Source organism: Camarhynchus parvulus, chromosome 2 (assembly GCF_901933205.1).
Source record: "Camarhynchus parvulus chromosome 2, STF_HiC, whole genome shotgun sequence".
Lineage (NCBI taxonomy): Eukaryota > Metazoa > Chordata > Aves > Passeriformes > Thraupidae > Camarhynchus > Camarhynchus parvulus.
In genome coordinates, this window is record NC_044572.1 from 22,302,902 (window position 1) to 22,325,515 (window position 22,614).

At 36.9% G+C, this 22,614-nt stretch overlaps 1 protein-coding gene across 1 annotated transcript in view; it reads left to right on the forward strand.

Moving 5' to 3' along the window:
• ZNF804B (zinc finger protein 804B) overlaps positions 1-21,077 on the forward strand; it is a 222,171-nt gene extending 201,094 nt beyond the window's left edge. Inside the window, 3 exon segments of the mRNA XM_030971126.1 lie at positions 14,717-14,847; positions 17,399-19,779; positions 19,782-21,077. Of these exon segments, the coding sequence (XP_030826986.1) occupies positions 14,717-14,847; positions 17,399-19,779; positions 19,782-21,064 (3,795 nt within the window). The 3' untranslated portion in view covers positions 21,065-21,077.
• The last annotated feature ends 1,537 nt before the right edge of the window (positions 21,078-22,614 follow it).

Here is a 22,614-nt window from a genome sequence, read left to right on the forward strand (position 1 = left end):
ATGCTTTTTTCTGATTGAGAAATCCTGTCTTTCAAAAACCATGTTTGCATCACATCTGCTGTGCTTCTGAGCACCTGCAATCCAGCAATTTTGAAATGCTGAAGTAGCAGTTCAGGGGAACAGACAATCAGGTTGTGTCACATAACAGAAACTAATGCAAATAAGGGTAACATAAAGCAAAGCAGGATGACATCAGCATTAAGTAAAGGAATAGTGTACAACATAAGCACAAAAGCAGGACATAAACAATATGATAATTCTGTGGTTTCACTGAACTAAGAACATTTATTTCCCCAGTTTGAAATTTTCTTAAAATTAATGCTTCCTTTATAATATCATGCAATATTTTCTTAAATGGTACGAGGGGAGGCTTGTATTTGTAGGTCTGGTACACAGAGACGCTTCAGCTGCAAACCAGAGGAAGTGCATGTAGCAGAGTAGCTCCAGAGCAGCAGAAGCAGCATTATCAAATACCACTGAGCACACTCTGGTGATTAGGAATGACTCAAGGCAATGCATTCCAAAGAAATGTCACAAGAAACAATTCTTTATTTTAAACTTACCAGTCTGTGCAGATCAGTGAGCTTTAAAGAACTGTTAAACCTGCTGCCCTGCCAATGCTCTGCTGCTTTCTTATTACTCAGTGATAAAGTGAATAAATTGGTAGTATTCATCCTTTTTAAATTGCATGTTACTTAGAATAATGAGATTCCTTTCATCATTAGCCCTCAAAAAATTCTTGCAAATAATGCAGAGCTTCTTTTAAATTTAATGTCTTGATAAGCTAAATTGTTAAATGCTAGATGCTATGGAATTACATTTGGTGTTCTTTAGAATGAATGCTAATTAACATGTAAATTAGCAATTTAACCCTCTTTAAATTGGAAAAAAAACCCATGGGACACCTAATTTCATAGTTGTTAATGATGGTCCAACGACTGTAGAATTTTTCTTAAGCATTTCATTATATAAGGAATTACAAAAGTGTACTATCTGGTTTTGGCATTTAAGACATAGCAATAACCAGAATGTCAGTTAGAGGAAGTGCTTTTCATTAATGCCTGTGTTATTGTTCTTTCTGTTCTTCTCAGATGGTATACTTTTTAATTACTAAAGTTTTAAAAGTAATTTTCCTAGCAGTAGGAATGGTTGATGTAGTGTAATGGATGGCTTATTAAAATAAGCAAGGAATTGTAAGGATTAGGTTTATAACAAAACCAAAGTGATGATGCCAAACCACAGAAAAATACAAAATTACCTCTCAAACCATCATTTTGGATTTTAATTTTGTACAATAAATCCTCACTCAGAGCATGAAGGAATACATTCTTCTTCAATTATATTTAGACTAAAGGTCCAGTTAACCCGGTGGAAACTTGGAATCTCTGCTTCAAATAATTTCCCATTACTTTAAACTTTGCTCCCATTTAGAATACAGACAAAGATCCCAAAACGAGATTAATTAAAACATTCTGCTATGACTGTTTTAACGTGGCAATGATAACTGGAACCAAAAACAAAAAATGAAACAAAAGATTTTTTGAAACATTCCATTCAAATTAAAAAAAAAGGTTTTAACCAGGTCATACTTCTTTATCCTAGTGCATAAAAAGAGTTTTTAAAATCAACAGATTCGTCTTCGGTTCCGAGTTCTGAAATGCTAAGACACACATTACATAGAATATGACTTAATTAAATGATCTAAGCATGTAGAACCTAAATATTTTTGTTTAGATTATTATTCCCTGTTAACCTTTAGAACAGCCAGACTGAAGTCATGTCTGTGTTATTTAATAAATAAGATCAATTATGTTGGGTGTTGTTGTCCTTTTAAACATCTCTGTATTCAGGGATACAGAATTTTTCCACTTTTAAAATACCAGATATTCTATAAAGACAGAAGAAACAGAATAAACAGAATTTGTTCTGTCTACTTCCATGTAAAATGTTGCCATTCATGTGAAATGGGCTCACAATGAGCTAGCAAGAGCTGGGCAAGACTGACTGTAGATGTACATTCCATTTCCTGTGCCAGCTTCAGAGCAGGCAAATATTACATAATACTGTGTATAGGCCACATATTTTGCACAATTGGTTGGGTTTTTTGTGATAAATCAGTAGATCTGGAATACTTTGTGTCATTTTAAGGTCAAGAACTACAGTGTCTACAAATAGTGAGGTGAGAGGCAAAGCACTGCCAGGTGCTTTGATTGGCTTTGGTGACTGAGTGCTCACAAGTACTTGAACTCGTATTTCTGGAATGACTTTTAGAATAAGGTATTATTCAACCAGATTAAGGAACCTGTTCCACAGGATATGCCACGTCTCTGCATATCTTACCTGAGGCAGCCCTGTGCCATAATCAGCTTTTTGGAAATACAGCAATTAGCTGTCACAGCAAAATGTTAAATGTTCACAGAAAAATTACATTTCTCTTGGCTTCTGCGTAACTTTTGAACTTGCTGATAACTTTCCCTCACCTGAAAAAATGATAATACTTTTAATCCCATTGACATACCCAAGGTATATCTGGCGCTATAAACATCTGTCCAGAATTTGTATCTATTCTAGTTCTGTTCATTTTTAAACACCTGTACCTTCCAAGCAGTAATTAATATGCAAGAATGTAGCTGCACAATTGATTCCTGTGGAGCTTTAAGTGATGCTTATCAACTAGGTTTGTGTTCATGGAACCTTACAATGTGCCTTGTACGTCTTTAAGGGGCATTCCTAGCAGAAACAAATATTTTAAAGCAAAATAGAAACATATTCTGTGCATCACCAAGACAGCAGTAAAAAGGGTGAGATTAGTAATTTATCATCCTTACTTAGTTAAACGCATTAATTAACATATTTTAATATGTCTCTAACGAAAAAATAAAGGAGGTAACCCAGACTGATTATCATTCCACATTTTTTACAATTTTATAATAATTAGGTTTTATCAGAAATAATTTAAAAGGTGAGGGCTCTTTAAGCATCTTCTCAGATTAAATTTCAAGGGAATGAATAGAGAAATGTAGGTGACATGCATGAGAATACCAAACAAATGCAGGTGATGGAACAGTAAAAAATGTATATTTCTTGAAAATAAACCAAACCAAAACCAAACCAAACTAAACCAAACCAAATCAAAAAACCTAAACTCTATGTTTTTAGAGTAGAATAGTTACTCAAGAATGTGATAAGATCAAACTATATTTCATATATTTCATACAGACAGTTTGCACCATTTAGTTTCAAAGAATTTGAAATGGTTCATAAAGATTGACATACTTTGCTTCAGCAGTGTTACTTTAGAAAAATACATTTCAAAATTTCTTGTAAGGAATGTAATAATACTTTCATAATATTAATTATAACATAACCACACCATTTGTCATTCTTGAGATACAGAAACTTTGGAAACTGCAACTTTGAGACATTATGTTGCATTGCTGTTTAGATGCATTAACATTTAGACACTTGATAATTTCATTTTTCATATGAGTTTTCCAAATTTTTTTCCCCCACTAAGACTAAAAATTAAAGAAATCCCAGATATCAAAGTTTTCTGCATAGCAGAAATTCTAGTCTTTTAACAAGTGTGTAAGTATACAGGAATTGACAGACACCCCCTGGAACTCTGTGACATACTTTATGCTTATGTTAGCATTTCTTGGCTTGTTTTCAGCTCTTAACATGTTGATGGATTCCAAGTATTGCTTCCTTCAAAAGAGACACCTAAATACTTGTGTTGAAAAGTCAAATTCCATTGATGTGTGTTTTCACTTTCCATTTAGGATCTGTGGTATCCAGCATGATACTAAATCATTTCTGGCAGAAGAAAAACAGAGAATGGCTTGTGTTCTGAACCTGCCCGCGATCTCCTGTTTTAGCCCAGATTGTGTGAATATCAAATCATAATTAATTGAGAAACTATAGGGTAAAGTAATACTATGTTTGGGGGTAAACCAATGCAGTTTATTAGGGAACATAATCTCCCCAGGCAAGAGGTCACAACACCAAGCCCGAGTTCAAGAAGTGCTTGGACAATGCTGTCAGGCACACGGTGTGAGTCTTGTGCAGGGCCAGGGGTTGGACCCAATCATCCGGCTAAGAATATTCTGTGATAATTACCAATATTTGCATACAAAAATGTTGCCTAAAAGGTTCAATGTAATTCTCACCTTTCAAAAGGAATCCAGAAGATTCAGATTCAGTCCCATCTTTACTTCAAAGCAACATTAATTCTTCTCATTTGTTCATAATGACCATCTTTTCTGAGTTCTGTGTTACTTTTATATAATTTGATTCTGACTTAAACCAAACATTCAATTGACTGACATAATCTTGGCTCTCAAGAACCCATGTCAGATTCTGATTTCCTTCCCATTTTGAAATTTAGCACACCATAATGTTGATTTTCTTGGTTAAAAAAAATGGGAAAAAAATTGAGATTCTGGCTTTCAGTTTGATAATAACGAGAAATTGGAACAGTACACATGTCAAACACCAAGTCATAGCCTAACACATCTAAACATGGAGTGCATCAGAAGTGTGCAGCAATTGTTATAGAAATTTTGTTATATCCAGGGAAATGAACAAAATTTTTTCTTACATAATTCTTTTCATTGTTGCACAAGGTCTCTCTAAAAGCTAACCCTACAATATGTGGAAAAACAATTTTTTTTCAGAAATTAAAATGATAACATTTAATCCAGCTGTCCTACTTTTCCTTGTCTCCAGAACCGTTTCCAGTATTGTTTTAAAACTCACCAAGTCTAAAGAATATGAAACCACTATCACCATATTTTATCTGCTTTGGTGAATATTTTAAGATGCTTCTTTTTCATTTCAGTACATGTAATCACAGTATTTCTCTTTTTTTGAAAGATATAATTAAAATCCAGGGTGTAGAAAAGTATGGATTACTGGGATAAAAAACATGGTATAAATACAAGAGCAACTTCGAATTTCAAAGGAATGAAAATTTCATGGGAGGGAGTAGCAAAGCTTGCTTAAAAGGTTCTTTGTGTCAAGTGATAGGAAAGAATTTGAAAAGCGACATACTATTTCAGAAACAGTGAGTGATAGTTCATCTTTTGACTCTTAAACATGCTCATGTCTACATGAAAAACTAGATGTGTTTATAGCATTATTTGATGTACGAGTAAACAGACATTATCTGGAGCATGGCTAAGAGGATAACATTAAATGTTACCTCCCATAACTGCAGAACATATCAGTGGGTAAGAGAAGTAGTACAGGATTGCTCTTATAAAAGTACATCATGTTCATTTCTACTCTCTTTTCAGGGGACAGTTTCTAGAATACTGTTAAAATTTTAAATTATGGCATCACAATTGAAGTGGGTCAAGTTTCAGCTCAGTGACATGTAGCACACCATTAAGTTCAAGGGGACAAAATACAAATCACAAGCTGCAAATAAATATTTTAAGCTCATGGTAATAAAAAGGGAGCTAGATAGGACCAACATATCTTTGCCTTGATAAACTGGAAAATTAGGGCAAACTCTTCATGGCTTGGTCATCTCTTTCTATGACACACTGAATTTGTTTAAGAAGCACCTTATCGCTCTTGTCATTTCAGAAGGAAATTCTGTTTAACTGGGAAGAGAGATAGATAAGCCAAGTAGATGGAGGAAAGGAGACTAACATCAAAGGACAGAACACACAATAATAATGTGAGGCAAAATTTGGAAAATAATTAAACAAACTATAAAATATAATGAAAACAATCTTTTTACATATCAGTACAATGTACTGGGATGTGTTCTCAGAAGACTGCCTCTGATAACCAAAGGCTAAACCAGGCTCTTGAATTACTATCCCTGAAAAAGAAAAAAATCCAACGCCCCCCCCCAAAAAAACCCCAACATATGTTCATATTTTTCTGCAAATAAACCAGAAACTGGAACATAAACTGCTACTCCAATCCCATGCATGAAGAAATTAAAATTAACAGATCTTCTATCTGAATGTTCTTCCTCTGTGGGCCTCCCTTATGACAAGAATAGCACAAATATACTTCATCCATATTATGGGTCTCTACAAATAATAACATGTGCATTAAAGCTGATCTTTAATCTATATCTTATTTTTAATCTATAATCTTTAATCTATATGTCTATATTAGCATTATGATGATCAACACAGACATATGGGAAATAAATAAGATAATTGTATATAGCAAATGCAAATAAAATATTTGCATATATCTGTATAAATAACAAACTGTAACATAAACTTATTTTAGGAACTTAGTTTCATAAAGGTGAATGAGCTTGTAAAATGGGCTGGGAGGAGAAAAATCAAACAGAAAGATGTGAGAGAGAACAAAGAAATTTCAAAGAGCACTTCGGCAGATGGTTTAAGAACCCAAATCCCAGAACAGGAAAAGACCAAATAGGTTATAAACAGCTAATCTCATTCAGAAGGAAAGTCAATTCTCTCTGTCTTAAATTTATAATAAAGGAGAGAAAGGAAAAATGGATGGTAAATACTATAAATCACAAGTTTAGAAATTGGAAAAGAAGTGATGGAGGAAGTAAAAAGGGCAAAAGAAAAATCTGTAGTCATCAGAGGTGAGGGCAAGAAAGTTTCTGGAAATGTATTAAGAACATAAAGTATCTTCTGGTCCAAATTGAAATTGTTTACTTGTTAGCAGTGATATATTAAAAAAAACACTATTCAAAACAGATTTCTGTTCTATGCTTGGAACAATGCCAGATGACTTAGCCACATCCATGATATTTACAATGATTGTGAGGTACCATTCTATCAATATTTAAGAAGGGCCTTAAACAACATGTTCTAGAAACAAATATTTTTGTCTCAGCTGGTTCAGGCCATAAACTCCACTAATATTTAATGTTTATTTTTAATGAGTGTCAGAGCACTAGAAGAAAAAGCATCAAGCTAGATGATGCCATGATAGGATTTAAAAAGAATAAATAGGAAAATCTCTCATTTTGACATTAGTGCCAGGGAGAATACTGGCATGACTGATACAGATCTCTATAAAATGTTGAAGAATTGTAATGCAATTAATTTATTATGGATTATATAAAAGAGCTTTGCCAAAGTAACCTTAATTAATTTATTTTTCTGGATGTCCCCTATCTTGTGTTAGTGAAAAGATTTGATTGGATGATTACAAAATTCCTTTGTGGTCTTTTCTGATTGAGGGAAACTGCAAGGAAATCTCATGTATTAAAGCTCCTTTATTTGGAGCAGGCATTTTTTATTATAGAATTGCTGCTAGATTCCTGGTTACCTTTAACCATCCTACTCCAGAAGAGCTCAGTCTACTTTGAGCAAATACAAGAGAAATAATATTTTGGTTTTGACTGATTTAAAAAAAAAAAAAAAAAAAAAAAAGCCACAAATTCTAAATTTTTTTTATAGCTAGCTATTATATCCTATTAAAAAAGCAATTTTTTACTTCCTTCATATATTTGATGAGGCTTCTGCTTTAAGTCCCTCCACTATCCTTCACACACATTTTGCCCAGTTTGTAACTTTTCATCTAAAGTTCAGTGGCTGGTGTCTGTAAGCAAGGTTACATTGATCTCAAGGACATATCAAAATATTTCTTTTTAGTGGGGACTTGAAGTTCTCTTGCAGAGCACTTCAAAGTCACCATGGAGTGGTTGAGTCAACTTGCCTCTGTGTAAACTATGAACACAGCACAATAATTTGGAAGAGGTTTATCCTTTATGCTCTGTTGTTGTTCCCTCAGCATTATCATAGATACCAAGAATCAACCTATTATACAGCTAAATCAAAATTATGTTTAATTCTCGTGAATGACATTTTTTTTCAATGGGTGTACAAGGAGTTAGCGATGATAATTAAACATATATACCAGTAAATGTTGATTCAGTCTCCTCTCTGCTCTTTCCAAAATTCACTCCATCTCTCTATGCCTTCATTTATTTGTAAAATGACATCATGATGAAGTTTTTGTAAGAAATCTGAGCTCTGTCTATGAAAAACATTATTTAAATTCCATGTGTGGACATTTCTACTGTCATTTTTGTTACTCTGAAAACATTCTGACTGCGTTGAAGAAAGTTTGAGGCCAGGTTTTGGACTCACCTGAGAATTCTGGGATAATTTAGACTCTTTTAATTAAAATGTAAGTGATTTTGTATTCTGCCTGCTACAATTAAACAAAGGAAAAAAAGTGGTGAGACAGGCTTTAAAAACATGTGGAAAGTCATAAATAATTTTAAAATAAGATTACAATACGTACTGAAATTTTTTAAAGGCACTAGTCTTCCACTGGATCTGTAATGCCAGTTTCTTTGTTTTTATCTGCTTAAAGGAGAAGGAAAAAGAAATAAAATATGTAAGATGATGGTTTTGGTCTAAAAGGGGTCCAAACACCCTGACCAGTGAGGTAATATATGAACTTGAAGGGAAAATACAGATCCTGCCCCAAGGTTTTTATCATTGTAATGTGTTGATTTTTCTGGATAAATTGCTCTGTATTCCACAGTGACACTAAATAAAACTAATCCAAGTACACAGTGTGCAGCCAGCTTGGTGGAGCCCAAGACAATGTTTGCTGGAGCTGATAGAAACATGAGTAGGCAACAGCTCAGGCTTCCACAGGAGTTGCTGGCGCACAGTGCACATTCTGTCCTCTTCCCTGTGGAAACAGCCTCCAAATGCATCTGTTTCAACTTTATCTGGGAGATTCTAATAAGAAACACAATTGGATCTTTGAAAATGGAAAGTAGCCACAAATGGACGCTTTCATCCAGCAGTAGATGACATCAGTTTAATTAGCAGGAATATTTGCAGGTCTGGTTAAGCAATAAGAGTTTCTCTGAAGACACGAAAAACAAGCCCTCCAAAGGGCCATCTGTAATTTATCTTTCAGGTGAGATCTGTGATCAGCATCTCATTCACTGATAGATGGATTCTCTAGGACATGTCTGAGGACTGAGTTTTCCTCCCTCCTGCTATCATCTCATTGCCTAATCCAATCAGACAAGGATATTTTCTTTTTCGTCTTCTCATTCACTTCCACTACCAATATTAAATCTGTTACAGCTGGCTATAATGGAACATACTCTAACAAATAATTACTTGCACACACTTCAAAGAGATCTGTAGCTATTTATGGGTAAAACAAATGAAAATTTATCAGCCAGTTTTTGAGCTTCATCTCTTATTGTTAATTCCTGTATATAGTAGCTTTTCCAATTTATTTTTAGGATTTTAATTACCATAGTAAAGCCAAATTCCTTCATTGTTCTTTCCTCACTTTCACTCAGCAAGCTAACACTGTAAGCTTTACATATGGAGTTTAATTATGCTCTCTAGTGACTATCATTCTCATTTGATGGTTTGCAGTGTGAAATCATTTTACAAATAATGCATTTGGTTCCAATGTTAGGGTTACAGGCAAGAGAATAATTACTGAAATTAACATTCCTTTCTTCCTCAATTAACCCTTCTATGGTGAATTTGGTTAGAACCTAATTAAGGAGTCTTTTTGCTGAGTGGGAATAAATCTTTAAAGCAAATCAGGCCCTCAAACACATTAGTTCAAGGACTTCAGTTCAAAGAAAGCTCTCTAAATATAACAGAAGACATATACACCTAATATGGTGCATACATTTTTACCTGGGGCTGGAATGCATAATGAGTAATTTGGAAAGTGCATTGTGAATGATATTTCAGAAAAAAACATTCTAAATGTAATGGGAAAAATAATTTCACTTATATTGAAATGATATTTTCTAGCTTAATACATAGAAAATTACTTTTTTCTCAAAGATACCTTCTATTCACATCCATGCAGTTACACTACTTGAAAAAGAAGAGGACTTGCTACTCAGGGTAGTTGCAGCAACAGCTCTTCTTCCCAGAATCTGAAGCAGTTAACACCGAGAACCCCTGTAAAATCTACGTAATGGCACAGCCCATGGCAGAATACTTAGGAGAAGCTATACTGTCTCCCAGTACCATACTCCTATGGTCCTCAAATTGAGACACTTGCCAGTTAAGAATGAGGGAAAACAGTTGTCGAGTAGCTCAAATTCCTCCTCACTTGTTGTTATCCGTTCAACACTCTTGTTTGCTTTCTTTATTTGGCAGTATGCTTTCTTTAACCTTCATTTTCTGGCTGATACTCCAGCTCTCCCTATTATTCTTTTCATCCTTTGCCAAGATCAGTTCCAGCTGCACCTTGGCCTTCCTGACTGGTCCTTACACAGCTGAGCAGCATTGCTATACTCTTCCCAGGACACTTGTCCCTGCTTTCACTACCTTTCTATTTCCTTCTTGCCCCTTATTCTGACCAGCAGGTCTTGATTCAGCCACACCATTCTCCCTTCATCTTACACCAAAGGATTGGTGTAACTTCCTCAAAGATCTGCCAGCTTGGTTCTGCTCCCTTGTCCCAGAGGGCAGTTTCTCAGGTGGCCTTATTGACTAAATCCTTGATTCCTCTCACCACGTTGCAGGGATGGCAATTTGCTCCTAACTTTCTAGCAGAGCAGTGGGATCCAGCTCCTCTGGTTTGCTGCCCATGCTGTGTGCTTTGGTGTAAAGGCACCTCAGCTGGGAGGTCAGCTGTGTCTCCTTCATGAAGAAACACCCTGAAGAAATTAGGATAGACACCTTTAATAACCTCTGTACACAATGAAAGGAAAGAGGTACTTTTCCATTTCACTTTATCCCTCTTGATTTAGACAGCTGCTTTAAAAACAGGTGATTAGGTCCCTAAAGTGCTTATTTCTTTCCAGTGTTTATGAAGAAAGGCATTAGAAGTTGATCAGAAGACTAGCAATCCAGGTAAACATTTACCTGCACAGGGAAGAAAAGAAATCAGGATCATAACTCTGGATAGAAAGTAAACTCAGTGTTGCAAATGCAGCCAGCAGTGAGTATTCAGGTGCTCATAGGTCAGTGCAAAGCAAGTACTGTCCCAAATAAAGTGACAATTTAGAAAAGAACAAAACACAACCCCTCAAACATTAAGAGTGGGAAGAAATTGCTAAATTACTGGTATTTGACCACTGTTATTTGCTGTCTAACAAAAGTAGGTAGTGAAGATGCCATTAACTCATTTAAATCTCCTGGTGATTCATATTAGAGTTCCAGGAAGAAAAGCATAGATTCAGCAGTTTTTGACTGAGTCTTAGACAGAACAACCAATGGGACTCACAGCAGTTCTACAAGTAAATCTTTCCATGACAATGAACATTATTTTGTAGTCTTCTAATACTCTCTGTGGGTGTTTATTAAAAAAGGGATGGTTTACTTTTAAATAAGGAAATGTGCACACACAGGCGTACAAAAAACTTAGAAAGAACAGAAAACTAGTGTAAAAAGAAATATAACTGCATGACAACTATATTTGTAGCAGTTGAGGGACAGAACATAAGAAAGCTATTAAATAAATAATATTTTATTATACGTGCCTGTATTTGGATGCCCAATTAAGTACCTAATTATGTGAAAAATGCAACTGCTGTGTAAAGAAATGTTAATTTTCAAGCACACCTACTGAGCTTAGGGTTGTCATTCAGATATCTGCTCAATTGCTTGCTCTTGTACCCCACCTGCAGAAAATATCTGTGTGCTTGTCAGAAGTCTGGCACAGGTTATTAGTGAAGAAAACCAGGGCTTTGCAGGTTCAGCAGGCAGTCCCATGATCTATCCAACACAGCTGACAAATTTCATTATGACTCCTAACTAGAGCTCTGGCAGTGCAGCTTTGTTTTGTTTTGCTGAGGGGATGCGCAGGGAGAGCCTTTTCTCTCCTCAGACTGTAGAGCTTTGGATTTCTTGGATTTCAGCTCCAATTGATGAGTTCTCTGCTATGCTTACGCACATTTCTTTTTCTTTTGTCTACTTCTCTGACACATGCTGCATGCCATTAGAGACCAAAAAATACTTCTGGAACTCCTATTCTTAGTGTTGGTCCATTTGCTTTCTTGATTATCATCCTAACTGTCAAAGGAACGAAATGGCATTGCTTTGCAGTACTGCACTCCATAGTTCTCAGTTTTACAGTGTTCTTTGTTTCCTTGACAGGTAGAAATTGTTTCTGTTTTTCCTCATGAATGCTTTATGTGTGATGATGAACAGCTCACGGTGACAGCTAAAACATAGCAAGCTGCCCTAAAGGGCATTTCTCAAATGTGTTTCTTTGCCCTTTCTTCACATTGGACATGTTAATAAGGCTCAAGACTACCTATGTTTTTCTGTGGAAAATAGGATCTTTACAGCTTAAATATCTCTACACTCATGTAAATATTACCTAGGTGACAGAACGTTTGGATTTGTTCTGAGAAGTTTCTTTGATTTCTTTTTCAGCTTTGGCCTTAATATATTACTTGAAAAGCTTTTTTCTTGAACCAGAAGTAACATTGTCTCACATATTCATCCATTTGACTATGAATTGCAGACAATGATGTTGAGGGAATGGAGTGCTATGTGTCTGGCCTGGCAAGGGACAAATGAGCAATGAGAGAGGGCACATAAAGGGACAGGTGAGAGCTAAACATATAGTGAGGAACCATTTCTTTTCAAGAAGGTGAAGCCTAAGATCTTTAAAGAGGCATTTGCAGCTGTCCTGTTTTACAGTCTAGTTCCATGAAGTACTGGTACAAACCTTGCAGAGAAACCTACAGATTTGACAGACTGTAGATACTTCTGACAAAATGGTTAAACTTTCATCAGGCACTAGGCAGCGCAATGATTAAAATGATTCTTGCTGGTTGGTGGTGCACCAGTTCCTTGAACAACTTCCTGGCTTTCTCATCCCCATCCAACAGAGGCTGTCTGTGCAAAACCATCAGGATAGCTGAGAGCCAGACACCCATCTTAAGCTTCCTGAGCAGACGATTTGTGGACAGCCCAGCTCTCCCTGTCTCCAGATCAGTGCTCAAGGGCATTTGTCTTGGAGTCCAAAAGGCTGAGAGCAAACAAAAAACTTCTGCTCTTAGTCTCCCAACACTTATTTTTCTCTCACAGATGTTATCTGACTTTTTTAAAAATCCCATACTTGAAGAACAGCTGATGTGACAGTGGTGAGAGATGCTCACTACAGCTTTCCAGCACTCTTCACAGAAAGAAATTACAGACCTTGTATGGCCTGTTTCCACCAAGCATTTTTCCATACCTCTCTGTCATATTATGTCTTTGCCACTAACTGGGTTATTTCATCTTACCTGGACAAAAAAAGAATCTGTCATCTCTTTAGATGGTGGTTTTCACCCATTTGCTTTGTGATAATCTATTGGCAAAAGCTAGACCTCTCTCCAGAAAGCAGTTCTCTCATGCATTTATAATTTTCTTGACCTCTACAGTTTGAGGACTCTTTGCCTCCAACCCTGTTTTCTCAGAAGCAGGTAAATGTTGGCCAGTGTACAGCTCTGTGCTGTGGCTAGACTGCTCCCCATACCTGAGCTGCAGAAAGCAATATTTGCTTTTACAATGCTTGGTCAGCCTTCAATTTATCCTACTGATGCATATTGATCTTCTGGCCCTGCTATGGTGAAACAACAGCATGAGATGATGGCATTGATTTGGATGTTGATCTTTAGGGGTTGGTGGACAGTCAAGTAGGCTTAGATGCTGATAGACGAGCAGCAGTTTAAAAATGACTGAGATATCAGAACCTTTCTTCAACTCTACTTTGCGAAAACAGATCCATGGAAACTTTAGCATTGCATGGTGCTGATACAGTAGTTCTAATATACACAGATGAGTGTAGCCACCTCTGGACCAAGGAGCAAACAAATGCAGCAGCTTAGTTTCTGTTCTGGTCCTCAAAGCTTCCAGTCTGGGCATCTGGCTGAATACACCAGAGCTCCCTCCCCACTTGCAAACATTTTTTCCCCCAAACACTGGAGAAGTGGGGAAGGGGGAAGGCATTTCTGCCATGCAGCATGGAAGCATGGATCTGAACTGGGGAGCTGTAAGGTTAGATGTGACTTGCTGGCTCCTAGAGAGCACAGTGAGCTCAGAGACAACTGTTTCTACAGAGGATGATGTTGACACTTTCTAGTTTACATCTTCTCCTCCATTTTCCTTATCGGTAGTGCAAAATCAGGCAATAAAAAGAACAAAAATAAAGGCAAAGAATTTTTCTCTCTCCAACAGCAATTATCTGGGTTATAGATGTGTGAGGTGATTTAAAAAATTGTGAAAATAACTATAAAAGAGTTTCTTGATCAAATATTTCAGACAGTGGTTCTCTCCTTGAGAAAACAATACAGCCTTAAAAAGGTACAAACCCAACAGATAAGCACTCATACATCTATGTATACATGTCCAAGTAGAGAACTATAAAATATATTACACATAGGAGCTCAGAGTTATTCCAGTATATGCCTGTGGATTACATTTCAACAGGATGAATTAAATAGGAACATGTTGACCTCATTAAATAGATTCTAGTTTTGTGTCTGTATTTGTACACAACAGAACATTTTTGTATTCGTCAGAAACCAAAAAAGCTGTCATTCATACATAGGCATCTATCAAATAAATAGCAGAGGGCAAATTATGCTGTTTTGTTAAGCAAAAATAACATTTTCAATCTCTTCTCACTATTATAGTATTTTAGGTATACTTTTATTCTCCATTTACATACCAACTTCATGAAAAGTGAATAAATTGTGTAAGAGGAACTGTTTCTGGTGTGTACATCTCTAATCCCTTCTGTTTATATTCTTTTCATGCAGAGATTGAAAGATTTAAAACAAAGGGAATTTGCTCGAAATGTAGCTTCAAAGTCATGGAAAGATGAGAAGAAACAGGAAAAAGCACTCAAGCGACTCCACCAGCTTGCAGAGTTACGGAAGCAGTCAGAATGGCAAGTTTTTAAAAATCATATGGGGTTTTAATGCCCTCTTTCCTCCCTTCCACAAGAAATCATAATATTTTTACTCCTACGCAAGTAATGTACAGAGATTGTGTGTACTGTGACATGTTTTCAGCTGTCTTCAACTCCAAATGATCCTGTTCTGCAAACCATACATTGAAAACCTCTGCCTTAATTACATGCTCTTTGAAAGTTTGTCATTTTCTCTCATGTAGATAGTTATTCTCACTCCTTCTAAATGCAGTGCTTTGAAGATGCTTTTATAATATCACCATTTTACCTTATCCAAACTGATCTGAAGAGATTAGTATGACTGTCTTAACATTTGATTGTAAGTTAATGGGAGAGGATAAACGCTTTTGTGAATATTTTTTACTACTTTTAAGGTAATGGGATTATTCTTCAGTTTCTCTGTTGGATAATTTGAATGAAAAACAAGTAATTAACTGAATTAAGTTGGTCTAATACTGTTAGCTCTATTGATTAATATCAAGATAGAGGACAAAGATGGCTGTAGTAAACCTTTAAATTTGAGAAACCTCCATTGTTTAATGACACTAAATGCTTCAGTAGAATAGATTGCCATCAGACCAATTGTTTATATTAATCTATGACCACAATGAGTTAATCAGATAAATATACTGGCATTGTTTTAAATTCATCTGAAGCCTACTGTACCCTGGAAATAACAGCATTCAGAGTTTATTACAAACTCATTTTGGCTTATGTAATTGCTTTTGAGCAATCTGCTGAAATATAACAGTTTAGTGCTAATATGTCCCTTTTATGATTACGACTCCATTTTCATACAAATCTGCTGAAACAAATGTAACTGCCCGTGGGAAGCTTCCTTTATGCCCACACACTTGAAGATGTAGCCTCAGATAGAGCAATACTATCAGTGATAGCAGGAAAGCCAGAACAAATCTGGGAGGGAAAGAGCAGGTTTGCTTTTAGAAGGAGCCAGGAGTCCACAATATTTTGCATAGAGTGTGGAAGGGAAGAGCTTGCTATTCCTCCCTGTGATCACTAATAGGCTCAGGGGAGGTTGAGTGCCAGGATTTTGGCAGAGGGGCAGAACTCCCAATTGCTCAGGAAAGACAGAATGTCAGCCTTTGTAAGCAGAAGCCCACACACATACAATTGTTACCACCCCTGGGTACTGTCTCTCAGGTTCCAACACAGCTCCTTACAATGAGCTAATTCAATTTGACAACAAAATTATTGTTAATCTTGGGCACAGAAAAATTTTATTTTGCTATTCCAAGAAGACTTTGAAAAGGATTTCTTTATGTTTCTTTATGCCTTCTCCAAGAGTAAATTATTCCTCATGTACAAATTGGGGTTAATTTGTATCTCCTGATGCTGAATTTCTGGCAAAGGCAAATATATTCTCTGAAATGCACACATATTCTCACATTATGAGTTGACCCTACTCCAGGGAGTCTTTCTGTCTTTCCCATTGTTGAAGATCAATGTATTTTTATAGCATTTATAAAGCATGACTACCAATTTTGGGTAGCTTATATGCAGATCTAACAGTTTTAATTTATTTACATTTAATGTTTTATATTTTTTTATCAAACTCTCAATTTAATCTGGTTCTATTTTTTTTCTTGTTAGTGTACTGTGGTACCACACTGATAGCAAATGTAGATAATTAGTCTAATGAAATGTGTGTTTAATATATATCTTAGAAAAACACTTTTATGGTGGCCATATATATCACATCTTTAATGGAAAATGACTACAGTCATTTCAGTATCAGTTAATTATCTGTTTCAAAAAAGCAGTGGCTTGCCTTTTTTGTTAAGGCTGTAGAATAGGTAACTTTTTTCTTTAATTACAAAAAAACTAAATAATATTTAAAATCTGAGATATTTTGAAAATAGGAATAATGTAGTTAATGGAAGTAAGACACAGAAAATGTAGCAAAGTAAGTCCAATCATGGTTGATTTGAGAGACCAGGGAAGCTGTGATTTTTTCACCCCCAATGTTTGCTGACAGTTTTAGTATTAATATCTCTGAATATTTTGCATAGTCATTTATTGTGGAATAAAATAAGAATCTATTCTTTTAAAAATTAAACAAACACATTCTTCCTATAGCAAGCAGAATGTTTCTCTTTCTCTTCTAGAGTTTGATTTTTCAGATGCTTCAAGTGGAAGCATTTCTTTTTGAACATAGCACAATTTCCTTTGCAGAGGCCTTTCAGAAAAGCAAGATTTACCACAGATTAGGTTCTCCTAAATATAAACTCGGAGTAAAACCAATATTTGTTCTGTTTGTACACGGGCATAACTGAAAAAGAAAATTTAAGTGCTGAAATTCAAACATTTAATTGTCTATATGTAGAGACTGTCTTAACCATACAAAATTCCAAACTGATGATAAACTGCACATTTGTTGAAACTTAGCTTTACCTTGAAAAAAAGTGAGTGACACCCTCCTTCACCAGACAGACACTGTAAAATGCAAGCTCTGTCATAACTTGGTTACTCAATGCAGCTTTCTTTTTTCCTTTATTTTTTTATCTTAAAGCATCACTGGGAGTGGACCATTGCTTAAAGCCCCCCGATTAGTCCTGGAAAAGCAGCAATCACCAGATGGCATTTTCCTGTACAAGGGCGGCAAGTTCGCAGCAAGTTCTCAAAGAACCACTGCAAGCGGAGGACAAGGCTTCTCCAAAAGCATACTAGAGAAACAGCAACTTATAATAAGCAGGCACCACCACCCAACTGGAAGACACCATGCACTTGGAAATCACATCTCACAAAAGTTCCCATACAGCAACAATACCTCTCAAAGGGCAGGAGTGTCTTTTTCATTCTCTAAAAAGGTCCCTTTGAAGCTTGAGTCTTCAGCATCCGTCTTCAGTGAGAACTGTGAAGAAGGAAATGATTATAGTGAGTCCCCCAACCATAAAAAAAAGCAAACTATTGAGGGCTGTCATTCTGTCACACTTTTGGAGGAACAACTGAAAGCAAGTTTGGATAAAGAGTCACCTATTGCACAAGACCAAATGGATTTCGATAACAGTGAATCAAGTCATGTAGCTACAAAACCTAAAATGCTAAAGGAAAATGATAAAAGTAATGATAGGGAATCAGAAAAAAAATTCAGATCTAATCCTTCATTTTCTAAAGTCAAAATACCACTTCCAAATTTGAATTTTTCTGCTTCACTGAGAGAAACAGAGCAAGAGAGCAAACTGAATGAATCTGAGCAATTCTTAGAAACTCCCATCTCATCTTCATGCCAAGCTAGCAATTTTTGTACACAGCTGAACACTTACAAGCACAGTAATACCCACCTGCCTGCCCAGTTGTCTGAGCTCCCTCGACAGCCAGCACCTGAGCTGACCTGTTCAAGCAACATTAATGACAGTCCTGGAGTGATAAAAAGAGAAAGATCTTTGGAGATTACAGAAACCACAGATGGAAATATGGAAACACTTGAAAAGCAGACCATGGTTAAAGAAGTTAAGCCCCAGGCATTGCCTTTCCTCCATGTAGTGAGTAAAGATGGGACCACTGCTCTGCAGTGGCCCACAGAATTACTTTTGTTTACAAAAACTGAGCCCTGTATTTCATATGGCTGTAATCCATTGTATTTTGACTTCAGACTCTCTTTAAATCACAGGGAGGGTAAACAGCATGAAACAAACAAAGCAAGCAGTAAAGAGCTCTCTAAAAATAAGACTGCAGATGAATACGAACCCTCAGGTTTAATAAAACACAAGCAAATGTCAAATGAACAAGATAATCAGTTGTTGAAACCAAAGAAGATGAAAGATTCCCTAAATCCAAGAAAGGTCAAGCAAAAAGCTGAGTCAGACATAGGGAAAGAAATGAATGAAAGTGGTCAAAAATGCATTGCAGATTATTTGAATGAAAATATACCCAAAGTGCCTGCTTACCTTGATGTCTCACAAAAGGATTATGTGACAGAAAAAAGTCTTTATATAACATCACGGAGGAGACCTTTAAAGCATTTCCATGGCTGTGAAAGAAAAACTCAGAACATTAGAAACGAAAGCATTTCCTTTTCTGCTTTTATGTCTAGGATTAAAAACTCTAACTCGGAGAAATGTCATTTAATTGATTCTGAAGAAAAAGATGAGAACCAAAATGACTCCAGGTCCCTTCAGGATGTGGTCAGCTGCAGCAGTGACATAAGTGACAGTGGAAAAGATTCTAGTGGAAGTTTCTTTAGCAGTAAATCCAGTTCAAACAGCAAGTATTCAGATAATGAAGGATGTGGAAATTACACAAGATGCTGGAGATTCCCATCTCCTCAAAAGTCCTCGTCTGGCAGACATTCCAGCTATTCTGACGCTTCAGTTAGCAGTACAAGTAGCTACATGAGTCCCACATCAAACAATCACAGAAGAAATAATTTGTTTTGTTGTTGTAAAAGAAAAAACAAGACAGATAAAAGACACAAACACAGAAAGCACAAGTGTATTTTCACTTCAGATGATACAGATGAGGATTATCTTTGTCATAGTAGAAGTCACAGAACTAGAAACTGTATTCAGAGTGGCACAATTAAATATCGAAGATGTTCAAGACATAAACTTTTACAAATCAGAGACAGGTCCAAACACAGCAGATGTAGACATCGGCATTTTGGCAAAGTGCTTAGTAGGAGTAGCTGCCACAAATCCAAAAGTGATTCCACTAGTGATTCAAGAAGCAGTGAAAGATCATCTAGCAGCAGAATATCAAGATGCAGCAGTTCGGGATCCATCTCAAAAGAGACTGACAACTGTGACAACAAAACAAAAGAGGATTCTGAGAGAGGTTCTAACACTGAACCAGGAAAAGCTGAAACTGCACATTCCAACTCCCTGAATGTGAATAGTCAGTCAAAAAACTTTGCCACCTGCTCTTCCAAAAACCTGGCAAAAGACATATGTGGAAAAGAAAGTCAATGACAGCCAAGTTACTTCTAGAAAGAGTGCAGTCTAAGAAAACCCAGGAACAAATGCATGATCCAGAGAGATTTTCAATCAGTAGTGGGATAGAATTAAAGGATCACTCACAAAGTCACTTTGCTCTTCAGTTTTCATCATCAGTAGATGACATTGCAATGTTACCTTTGCCAGAGAAAGTGCTAAGCAAAGGTAAAAATGACATGAGACATAATGAAATCAGTTTGCTGGAAAACAGTGTGAAGAAAAACAACACTGAAGCATCAGAGATAACAAATGTTACCCTTTCACCTGGAACTGATTATGATCATTGTGTTCTTAAAGACATAATTCAAATTGAAACAGGCTATCAGAGCCCAAGCATAAAAAGGAACACAGCAATAAAGGAACAAACCAGTCTCTTCTTTAGTGAAGTGCAACCCTTTATACAAAGCTGTGATCCAGTACCAAATGATTTCCCTGGTGCTTTTCCCTCTAATAGATATTCTGTTGCTAATTCAACAGAGACCAAAGAAGAACTACATGATGTAAACATGGACTTGAACCGAGCAGAAGGCAGTTCAGACTCTTTTTGTGACAATGCTATGCAGAAGTATGGTGATACACTAAATGACCTAGAAGTGTACAGTAAACCCACCTCCCCTCCTTTAACACAGCAGCCTATCACATTTACACCAGAAGAAGTAGACAAATACAGATTGCTGCAGCTGCAAGCCCAGCAGCACATGCAGAAACAACTTCTGGCAAAACATCTGAAAGTTTTGCCTGCCCCAGGACCAGCTGCCTTCTCTGCAACACCAGCAGTTCCTGCCCTCCCTGTTCAGCAGCAGGCGACTGTCACCACCATCCACCACACGCTGCTGCAGCGCTTTGCTGTCTCGGCATCTGTGCACCCCCACGGCAGCCATCTCTCCCTGGCACCCCTCCACCCCCTCTCTCAGGCACATTTTGCCCCCATATCACTTTCCCCTTTAACACCAGCCCTTATTCCCACCCACCCTGCTTTGCTGACAGGACATCCACTGCACTTGGTGTCTGCCACTCCCCTCCACCCTTCCCCACTGACCTTCCCTGCACTGCCTCACGCTGCATATATCCCAGCCTTATTTACACCACACCTGAACACAGCCACACCCTCTGCTATACACCCAAACCACTTAGTTCATCCCTTATTCCAAGGACAAGAGCCCCATCACTATTCTTGTTCTATCCAAGCCCAACAGTTACCTACAGCAAAAGAAGTTTTCAGTGTTTCTAGCTACTTAAACTAGCCCAAATGATTTCATCATGGCTCCAACCCCAAATTAAAACAAAATAAAGCATTCATCATTCAATTACTTCTGAGGGGAAATCTACTGTTTTGCTGAGAGCACAACAGCAAAGATCTTAAAGTCTACAATCTGGCTGACAGCATATGAATGTTGATTTTATTCTTGTATCACTGAGGAAAAGCTGCTTTAAAGCCTTTTATGATACTATCACAAGAAGGATGGGTGGCCAGTATCGTTCTACAGAATGTTTTAGAAGAATAGCTTGAAGTCTATGACTGTCAGTAGGAAAGGGACCACAGCACCCAGACAAAATGGGATCAATATCAACACTGATGAGGGATCTAAAGTAGCACAATGTAAGGCTGAGCAATCTTGACACACCTCAAAGATTTGATTTTCTGAGTTTGTATATGAAACAGTGCCTGGTTTGGTTAAGGTATTTTGGACTGAGGAAAAAATAAGGTATCAGGGACCAGCAGACCCTGGGGCTGTCTCCTGGCCAAAGTAACCTGGGGAGGCTCAGAGGGAGGGGTGATGAGTGAACACTAGAAGGTGAGGATCACAACAACACCTTGAAGATACTTTGGTGATTTCATCCCTGCATATGTTGCTTGGACAGTGTAAAGGAACTGCAGTCAGGTCACGGGTACATAACAGAGCATTCCCTTAGCAAAGGGAGCTCAGTGCTGGCAGAAGCAGGCTGCCTCTTTTCTCTCTGAGCCAAGCATCCAAGAAGGCTCACTGAGAAGCCAAGTTCTTTGGCACTGCCTGGGCATGACTGTGTCACAGGGCATGTCAGGGTGAGCCACACCAGCCCAGAACTGCCAAGCAGCCAGTGCTGGCTTTGAACCTCAGAGGTACTTGGCCAAAAGTTCCCACCAAACAGAGCTCTGATGTGCGGAAGAGTCTTTCCCAAAGAATGTGTCGATATTTTTCATCCCGTTCACAAACAACAGAAACAATTGGCTGGTCCTATAAAATCATGCAGATATTCATAAAGATGCAGAAGTAAAATTCTGGTAAAAAACTGGATCTACAGGTTGAGACTCAGAGAAAAAACTTGTTCAAGTACTCAGCATTTAAAAGTTTATTGAATCTAAACAAATATGTCGAGATTCTCGCATGGCTTCCCAAACTCTCAACAAGTAAATTGAAATTACAAATCAACAGGGTTTGAATGCATGTATCCAAACTTCAAAGTAATGTGTGGCTGAAATTGTTTGTAATAACTGTGTATCTGGAAATAGGTGAAGGCTACAGCATCTCTTTGAATGCCATAGTTTGACATTTTTTATAATGTTTCCAACTGAACACAGGATATCTAGCATGAAATTAGTTCATAATCATGGTCAGACTGCAAGCATGCTTCCCCAATAAAATTGGACCATGAAGTATCCAACACACAGTACCTGTTTGTTTGGATTAAAAACATTTAAAATAATTTCAATTCATTTGCAATAAGTGCACAAATAAGTATCTTTCAGAATCAATATAAAACACATTGAAAAACTTTGGGGAGAATTTTAATCCATTATATTCAGCTACCTGAA